Source organism: Alligator sinensis, unplaced genomic scaffold, assembly GCF_000455745.1.
Source record: "Alligator sinensis unplaced genomic scaffold, ASM45574v1 scaffold873_2, whole genome shotgun sequence".
Classification (NCBI taxonomy): Eukaryota; Metazoa; Chordata; order Crocodylia; family Alligatoridae; genus Alligator; species Alligator sinensis.
Window position 1 is genome coordinate 89,202 of NW_005843033.1, and position 10,286 is coordinate 99,487.

At 40.0% G+C, this 10,286-nt stretch overlaps 1 protein-coding gene across 1 annotated transcript in view; it reads left to right on the forward strand.

Moving 5' to 3' along the window:
- The window catches only part of GBE1 (1,4-alpha-glucan branching enzyme 1), a 166,793-nt gene that overhangs the window by 59,264 nt on the left and 97,243 nt on the right, over positions 1–10,286 (forward strand). Inside the window, exons 8-9 of the mRNA XM_014526359.2 lie at positions 4,193–4,291; positions 6,566–6,676. Of these exons, the coding sequence (XP_014381845.1) occupies positions 4,193–4,291; positions 6,566–6,676 (210 nt within the window). The remainder of the gene's footprint in view (positions 1–4,192; positions 4,292–6,565; positions 6,677–10,286) is intronic.

Consider the following 10,286-nt stretch of genomic DNA (forward strand, 5'->3'; position numbering starts at 1 on the left):
CCTCCTTGGCCCTGCTTGAGATGCATCTGTGGATGCACAAGGTACGGTTAGCCCTACTGACTGTGGCCTCACATTGTCAGCCCATGTTCATCTTGGAGTCAATAATGACTCCAAGATCTCTTTCTGCCACCATGCTCTCGAGAAGGGAGTTTCCCAGCTTATAAGTGTGCTGCTGGTTCCTACTGCCCAAGTGCAGCACCCTGCACTTGTCAGTATTGAAACCCATCCTATTTTCATTAGCCCACCCCTATAACCTGTCCAGGTCCTGCTGTAATCTGTCCTTCCCTACTAGCGTGCCTACCTGACCCCAAATCTTGGTATCATCAGAAAATTTAAACAGGCTGCTTTTTACCCCATCGTCCAAGTCACTAATAAAGAAATTGAACAATGCAGGCCCAAGGATCAAGCCCTGGGGGACTCCACTGCCCACTTCCCTCCAGGTCGAAAAAGACCCGTCTACCTCTACCCTCTGAGTATGACTCTTCAGCCAATTTGCAATCCATCTGACTGTGTAAGCATCAATGCTACAGTCACCTAGTTTTTTTGATGAGAAAGGGGTGGGAGACAGTGTCAAAGGCCTTGCTGAAGTCCAGAAAAACTACATCCACCGCGACACCTGTGTCTAATGCTTTTGTAACCTGATCGTAGAAGGCAATCAGGTTGGTCTGACAGGACCTACCCCAATGAAACCATGCTGGTTGCCCTTGAGCATCATCCCTGCTGCTGGACCATCACAGATGTGTTTCTTGATGATCTTCTCAAAGAGCTTCCCCAGGATTGAAGTAAGACTAATGGGCCTATAGTTGCCTGGGTCCTCCCTCCTCCCTTTTTTGAAGGGAACTTTCAGTACTTTCAGTGGATTTGATTTTTGCTAGTAAGGAAGAATTTAGCATTTTGATTTGTAATTTTCCTTTTAATTTCTACCAAGGTGTAAAGATTGAGATTTGAGTTGATGGGTTTTTTGTTTGTTTGTCTTGGGAAAGAGCGGGGGTTGTTGCATCCAATTACATTATAATGGGTCTTGTACCAGGTAAGGAGACTAAGACATGGTTGTCCTAAACTATAAGGTTTACTGAAGCCTACTAGATACAATGCTAAATTAAAAATAAATGCAATTTCAGCAATTATAATTTTAGAAATGTAGCTAGTCAATGTAAATGCTCACCACCCCACAATACTGCGAACACAACTTCACTGATTGATCAGGCCGTGACGTCTTGTCTGGGGGCAAGTAGTGTTTTGATAAGACTACTAACTGGCTCCCATTTCTGATGCTGATGTAGGATCTTGGATCGATGACAGGATCTCTTCAGGCTTACTTCAGGAGTGGTCCGAAGGGTATGCTTTTTCACCTCTCTTTATATGCCATATAGCTTGCATTTCTTAATACATAAAGCTAGCTTAAGCCTGCCTGCCTTCTAATGCATATTAATAATCTTGAGTCTGTTTGCCAAATATTGTTACCTGTAACTGAAATTTTCTATTCTGAGGTAATCTTTCCATTCTTAGGTGTGGGTAGGTTTTGCTCTGACTTCCTCTTTTTGCTAGACTATATTTATTCAATTTAGTTAGCCAACTTTGCGATTCATTTAGAGTCAGGGACAGTATTTTTTTTCGTCTGCTCCTTTCACCAGGTGCAAGTCTCTATCACAATTCAAGCTAAGCATGCAGCTTAAGCTAAACACAAAGGTCAAAACCCAGGTCTGAAGGCCTCTGGGTCCCAACGAGGGGGAGAAGGGTCATCGTTGTCATTGTTGCCTCCCCCCCACAAGTAGATGTAATATCCTATGGTTGGATATACCTGTTTGTCCAGCAGTACTGTGTTTTGAATTGCAGATTGAATCACTGCTGTACTATTTTATACTTCGGAGAAAAGAGTTTTACTTAACTTGATAGCAAGTTGACTTCCGTCTCAGCCTGAGGTTATACAATAATAAAAACATATTACTTTAAACTCCCTCAGATGTCTATAGCACACTTTAAGAAAAAAATGTAATTTTTTTTCCCAGGAAGTTTTCATTCTTATTCCACCGCTAGGTGGCATTGGGTGATTGTCTCTCACTTGTCAGTTGCTAAGAACAAGCCTTGCAATATACTTGGTAATGCACTTTCATTAATATTTCAAGCTGAAAACGTAGGTGTCACAGTACACATATTATATTAAATGCATCTGAATTCTAAGTAGAATTATAATGCTGTCACAAAATAATGCCCCCTTGGTTCTCACCAAGTTACATGGCATGCATATCATTTTGCTGGAATGTGATTCTGGAGGTACTAAAAGTGACTACATTTCAGTTTGCATAGCTTGTCTAGGCAGATAGATCAGTTTAGTGTCTTCAGAGATTATATTCAATGCTGGCAGGAAGAAGGTGGTTTTGGAGACTATATTAATAATCTCAGAAGACTAACTGAAAATAGTAATGCGAGATGCTATAACAAGGTAGAATACATGTGCTGGAAGATTCTTTTGACTGCTATCTAAAACACGTGACCAATTCTAATGGCCCAAATTAAATTTTAAAAAAAGATTGTAGTAGTTACAGAGTTTTGATAATGTGCAGTGCTAAAGAAAGGTCAGCAGGTTCTTCCAGAAAAAAATTACACCTTGCTATTTAAAATGAAGGATTATGCTGCATATTTTATTATACCCTCTGTGGCCAATCCTGAATTTTTCTGCCATGAAACAGTATGAATGCATTGAGAGAATACACATTGTTGTGCATTGCTTGGCAGTTGATGCAGGTGCAATTCCAGTTGCAACTAAACTGAGGGTTAACATGCTTTAAGGATTCCCTTCTGTGAAGCATTTACAAAATCGTCCCTAATAAATAAAAAATTACTTTATTTCAACATAGTTCCAGCTGTTCAGCAAACATATTTATGTTTAGTTTTGTGATTTAATTCTCTTTTCCAGACTCTCAGTTGAGGTAACTGATTTCAGTGACATTAAACTGAGGGTTCATCTCCTTATTTATAAAGATTAAGATGGGGGGGATGGCACAGAAGCTACCAAAAATTGATTTGTTTTCATTACGCTGCAAGGTTAGCTGTTCTCAACTTCAGCAATTCAGAAACTTTGACAAAGTATGTTCATTTATATTGATGAACATGAGCCTGCAATGCGATGCGGCGGCTAGTAAAGTGACCAAAACGCTGGCTTGCATCCATAGATGCTTCTCAAGCAAATCTCGGGACGTCATTCTCCCCCTGTACTCGGCCTTAGTGAGGCCGCAGCTGGAGTACTGTGTCCAGTTTTGGGCTCCACAATTCAAAAAGGATGTGGAGAAGCTTGAGAGAGTCCAGAGAAGAGCCACGCGCATGATCAGAGGTCAGGGAAGCAGACCCTACAATGACAGGCTGAGAGCCCTGGGGCTCTTTAGCCTGAAAAAGCGCAGGCTCAGGGGTGATCTGATGGCCACCTACAAGTTTATCAGGGGTGACCACCAGCATCTGGGGGAACGTTTGTTCACCAGAGCACCCCAAGGGATGATGAGGTCGAATGGTCACAAACTACTTCAAGATCGTTTCAGGCTGGACATAAGGAAGAACCCCCAAGGTCTGGAACAGCCTGCCACCGGAGGTGGTTCAAGCGCCTTCATTGAACACCTTCAAGATGAAACTGGATGCTTATCTTGCTGGGATCCTATGACCCCAGCTGACTTCCTGCCCTTTGGGCGGGGGGCTGGACTCGATGATCTTCCGAGGTCCCTTCCAGCCCTGATGTCTATGAAATCTATGAAATTGTAGTGGAGGCTTTGTTTGGGTTCTGCATTTGGGTTAGTTGTATGTAGAGGTGGTCACCTGTGATCTTTTATGCAAGTAAAATACATTGCTAGCTTTAGTTTCCTTAAAAAATATTTGCAGGAACTGGTTTTGTTTTGTTTTTATTTGGTTTTTTTACATTAAAAATCTTGTGCATGTCTTAGGAGGTACAAATATTTCTTAACATTAATATGCTTAGGAAATTTAGTGGGGATGCTCTTCATCATTTTCACAGGTAAACAAAAATTTCTGCTGGCATATAGAGACTCCTAGCATGATGTTAGAGCACCTTTGGATTAAGTCAGTTGCATTAGAGTGTTTGCTGCAAACAGAACATTTGTATGGGAAAGTTTTTGTACTATGGAAAATGTCAAGGAGCTTTTGGTGCTGCCAATCAAATAATGTTCTCCTACATTTTTTTTTCTAGGAAGTTTCTGGAATGCCAGCTCTTTGCTGTCCCGTTACAGAGGGAGGAGGTGGATTTGATTATCGAATGGCCATGGCAATTCCAGATAAATGGATACAGGTGAAAAAAAAACACAATCTGCCTCTTTTAGAGGCTTGGGACTCTTGGAATAAGAATGATGGGTAGTCTGTCTTTTGCTTGATTTAGGTTTTTCCTATTTTTTTGTCAATTATGGCCTTCTAGGTTTTGGTTGGATTCATCCTGAATCATACTTTTAGAATCTGTAGTACAACAATTTAATGTTATTGTTCTACACTGAAATAAATAAATAAATAATGTATGTATGGGGAGGGATTGGCATGTGTGAATATGATATGGTAAAAATGAATCCTCTAAATTGAATGTAGTATATATATTTTTATCAAACATTATAGCTTAAAGTAAAAAAAAAAAAGTTACTTAATCTATGGACCACACACCAGTCATCACTAGGATGTAGTTTATAAAAAGAAAAATAAAAGCTGTAAGTGGTTCTCAAGAGCAATAATGTACTAAATAAACACCAACTCTTATAAGATAGGGATTTAAATCAGCCTCTCTTTAATACAAGGAATTGCAAGAAAAGGAATAAAACAATAAGTGATCTCAAAAGGCTGTCAGAGACATTTCAGAGAATGTCTTTCAATTAGACATAAGATTACAAGCAAATCCCCAATGATATCATGATAATCTGAAAGCAATAAAGGTAATAAATATTTCATTGGAACATTAATGTCCTCAATAACAGCAGAGAGTAGCTTAAAGGAAAATAAAATGGGAATTACATTATCCTTAGTTTCTTCACTCTCAAAAGATAGGCAAGTCCTGAAGTACACAAACAATTTCAAACCTGTGGGTTCCTCCCATCCTTTTACATTGAAAATAAATTAGCCAGTGATCCCAAAATGATATTGTGAAGTTTTGGAAGTATGAAGGAGATCTTCAGATAAATTGAAGTACCTAACTCCCTCGCCGGATACCTGCATATCCTTGCAGTGGGAAGTAAGAGCTGGGGCTAGTGAGGACTGTTAAAGGCTTTCTTTCTCTTGTCTCCTAGTGACTCAAGAAAGCTAAGTAGGGGGTAGTAAGAACCAAGGTTGTTCTTTGAAAATAGAGAGTCTGTTAAAATGTTCAGTAAGGTACTTTGGGGGTCCAAATATTGATGAATGTGAATGTTGATTGCATGCATTTTACAAGTGCTGCTTACAGTTGAATTGGTGATACATCCCTTCTGTTTGATATTTTTATTTGCATTCCAAACTGTACTTGAAGGTTATCCACATTATTTTTATCATACTCCTCTTTTCCCCCCCACCCCCAATCAATAAGTGGAAGGTGTTAGGGATCATATGACACTATGACACATGCTACTTTTAAGCCTAGTCTGTCCTATTCCATGTTTTGACTTTTCTGCTAATAACTTCAAAGTTAGGGTTGCTCATATAATGGTGTGCACTGAATACATGGCATGGAAGTATGGGGAGTGGTAGAGGCAAAACTGCAGTTTATGAATGACTGTAAGGCAAGTATGGACTGGAAACCTGTAGTATACAACACCTATAGAAACCCTCTTATTCAGAAGAAGCAAGGATTGATATGCAGATTGTACAACCAGTTTTGTTCTTTCCATGCAAAAGTTTAAGCCTTCTTAAGATGCCTAACTTGGATGCTGAGCATGGTATCATGGTATTCCATGAACTAGAGCTAAAGGTCACCAGCCTACAAATCTGCTTAAGTATTTATGCTAACGTATTGCCAGCACTTTCTAGGGTGCATGAGAGGTAGTTGCAAAAATGTTTAACTTCATGATGTCGTGTTAAGTTCCCCACTTGTATTAATGGCATTCTTTTTTAATGTAATTCTTCAGAAATAGGTTTTTCTTCCGAGGTTAAATTTAAAACACAAATAATCAAAGGAGGCTTATAAAGCATTACGAAACAAAAGAGAGGTATTTTACACTGAAGTCGTGATGCTTAGTGAACCATTAAAATGGTGCCTAGTATCCCTTGATGTTCTTATAAAGCAGAAAAGATCAATTTAAATAACATTGACATACCACAGTTATTAATCAAAAGTTGGCAGCTGATATGGAAGAGAATTATAAAATACAGGTTTAGAGATTTTAAAGTATAACACAGAATTTGGGGAGCAAAATCCCATTTGGGATATCAAATACAGGAACTGCATCACTTCAAAGAAAAATTTTTAAAAGGCTAAGAATTATAATGAAAATTTTACAATTTAAGGGGAACTTTAAATCCCTAAATGCCATGGGGAAATATGTAATATAGTTTAGTTAAAACTAAAGTAATGTTTGAATGACCTTTTGATTTTTTTGATGTTTTATTTTTACAGATAATTAAAGAGTTGAAAGATGAAGACTGGGATATGGGCAATATAGTATATACACTGACCAACAGGAGGCACGAAGAGAAATATATTTCATATGCAGAGAGTCATGACCAGGTATTGAAAATATCTCTTTAATAAGAAAAGAGAAATTATTATACTTTATGTCAGTTGGTGCTAAAATTGATTATTCTCAAGATTTTTTTTTGAATTCCTAGGATAGAAAACTTATTATTATTAACCTGTAAAGGAACCAGGCTGAACAGTGTTGAAAATCCAGGCTTCTGTGAAATAAGTCAAATGGAGCACCAAAATTGATGGCTTTGATCCTTCTACAAATGTGATTGACTGATTTAAGGCAGTCTTAAACATCTTAGCTAGAATGTTTCCATTATTAAGGTTATCAAGGAAGATTGTTATCTCAATCTCTGGAAAAAAAATTGAGAAATAATCCAGAAACTTCTTTTAGCAGATATAATGCTTTGTAGGGGGCCTTAATTTTCTGAGTACACAGAAGAAAATATAGTACATTAAGAAAAAAGGCCACCTTCATTGGAAGACAACAAAGGTAGTAAAAAAAATAAAAAAGTGTCCTACATTAAACTAAAAGACCAAAACAGTATAAGCACTAGATAGTGAATGCTGAAACCCTTGCAAAGCCATATTGAAATATTGCAAATGAAGGGTGGACTAGCTTTCTGCATCTCGATTCCTTCTTAAATTTAAGATTTGCTTATTTTCATGTTTTCTGTTACTATCATACATTTTGCCATCCCATGAAGAAGAAAAAGGTGTCAGCTTCCAGCCACCAGAATGAGGCACGAGTTGACTAAAGAAGTGGAACCCTGCATGAAAAAATCCAGATGAATATGTAGTTACCAGCATGCACTGGAGTAGAGGATATGGGGAGAGAAACAGACCAGTAGACTAGGGAGTTATGTTTGCTAGTATGTGATTATCCCTTTGTCCTTCATATTTAGTTTCTCTTTAGATAGCTACAGTATCATTGGTATCCAACTCCACAAATTCCTAACGAAGACTGCTGAGTGCTTCTGCAAAATGTAGCGAGTTTTTGTAGTTCTTCATTTCCATTAAATGTGTGCTCTTGGTCTCAAGATTTGCTTAATACAATGACCATTTAAACAAGATCATGAAAAGTTTTTACTCCTCTTTATTTTGAAATTATCTTGTCAATTATATTCTCATCTAGCTGCTATCATACTACAGTATTTTTATTTTGAATGCAGTTTGAAACATAATTTCATGGGAGACTTAAAAAACAAACAAACAAGGTTCTTCTTTTTTCTACATCAAGAAAAGTTTTTGCTCTCATGTTCTTAGCTTAAGACTTTATTGAAAAGATATTAGTTTACCTTTCAACTTGGACTACTTATTACTTAATGTATAAAAGAAAATGAATACTCAAAATTAGAGTGTAAATGAGTAACTGATTGATACAATTAAAGCTATTTGTAAGCATACAAAACAATATTTGTAAAAGTACTTGGATATGTGTTTCAAAGCTTTCTAAAATATAAATCTGGGTAGATAGCATTTACAGTTCACTACAGATTATAAACACTAGCACAGTGCCTGTGCAGAAATTGAGCAGTCTTTTCTTTAACAGATTAATAGAAAATCTTGTTCCAGTTAAGCTCTCCTGCAAAACAACCTCTTCTATGGAATAAGGTTTTGTTCTTGATGAAAGGGAAACCCTATTTTCTTTCCTGGGCATAAAGATGTGTACAAGTGGCAAATGCTGGAGTCAGGTTTTGAAGCATTCAAAATGGCATCATTTAATATATTGCATCAGTTTCCTACAAATCCAGCTATTTTTTGTGGCCTGTAAAATAAATATTTGGTTTACTGGACACAGCATGTTCTGACTCTGCCATCAAGCTGCCATTCAGGAAATTTTGGTTATTTGAAGTCACTGGCAGAACTGTGGGTTTTTTTTTATGAGGCCAGCGTTTTACTGCTTGAGATCTGGGTCAAATTGCTTAATTTCTGTATTAGTTCATTTTCATATCTCTAAAATGGAAGTAATGTTATACTTAACAGGCAGCTGAAGTGGTCTTATAAAGGTTCAGAAGTATTTGCACAGCACTTACTATTGTATGGTTTTCAGTAGTTTTTTTTAAGTATTTTGCCGTTATTATGACTTCTCCTTTACTGTACTATGCAACCTGAAAATGATTATTTTTCAATTAAGGAAAGCCTTCTCCAAATTTAAGACAGAGGGGGTGCATCCACACATGCAAGCACATGCACTTGCAGCAGCTCAAATAGAAGTGGTGCAAATTTGAGCCGGGCCTTTTTGCCTCAGCGCACGTGCTTGGAAATGCACTTTTTTGTGGAGCAAATTGTGCCACTTGGGATAAAAAACCCTGCCTGGTTCCTCCCAGATCTGCAGCCAGGGGAAGCTAGAGCCTGGGGCCAGCACCTGTGCTGTCCCCAGCAGTATAAAAAGCCACCTTGGCAAGTAGCTCAGGGCTACTAGCTCTCAAGAGCTTCTGGGGCTCAGCAAATTGGTACCTGGGGACACTATCCTTTGTGTCAGCTGGACTGCAGAAGAAGCCCTGAGAGTTCCCTGCACCCTCTACCCACTGTAGAGGTCTGGCAGTGGGGGCTGCTGCCTGGCTGTGACCTGCTGCACACCTGCCAGACCTGGATGGGGACTGCACAGCCAGTAGAGGCATCTGTCCCTCTGGGCCAGCTGCCAGTGGGCTGTGGCTGCAGGGTTGGCCTTTGTGAAGCACTCCTGCCACGTGTGCCCCTGCCTGGCCATCTGGGCATCTATTGCCCAGAAGATGTTCTGGGTGTGGTGGCCTCCTTTGAACTGCCAAAGCCTGTCCTCTTGGCCCCAACTAGCCAGGAAGTCAGCCACAGCCAGCTGTGTCCAAGGTGCCAGCTCTGAGCAGGCAGGGTGCTAGCAGGAATTCTGGTGTTCCCTATTGCAAAACTGAAAAATCCCTGATAAAAAAAATCCCAAAGTCACTCAGTAAAATACCCCCAAATTCATGTTCTTCCACAAGTAAAACAAAAGACCACTATAAAGAGAGAGAGAGAGAGACAGAGTTAGCAATCAGTTGGACAGTGTTTTATTGATATATCTACAGTATTAAAGCATATAATAATAAAGTGAACTCTAAATGCATGATTCATGAATATATATTTTGCTGCCCTCCCACAGGGGTTATGCCCCACCCCCCAACAGGGGCTTCGGCCCCCACACAAAGACTATAGCCCAACAGGGGCCAAATGCAAGGCCCACATGCCTCACCTCAGCCCCCCAATTGCTGCCCCACCTGGCCCCATCCAACACCAGCTGCTGCAGCCTTCCTGATGGCTGCCCCACTCCCCCTTCCCTGAGAGCCCCCCCAGTGGCTGCCCCATCCAGCCTCACACCCCATTTGCACCCCCAGACCTTAGAAGCAGGGGTGGGGGGGCTCCAGGGCCTCCTGGCAGAGCCCTCTAGGCAGCACAGGGCAGCGGGGGACAGGAGGGCCTGGGCTGAGGCTGTCACTCTGCACTGCACTGTGTGGGCAGGGCCCCAGTCAGCCAGATGGCAGCTGGAGCTGCTGGTAAGTGCCAGGGTTTGGGTTTTTGGTTTTTTTTGTTGTTGTTGTTGGTTTTTTTTTTTTAACTATGGGGTGCAGGGGAAGTATCAGGGTGGATGGGGCCAGGCAGTACAGGGGTTTTGGGGGGCTGGCAGGGGGAGGGGCTG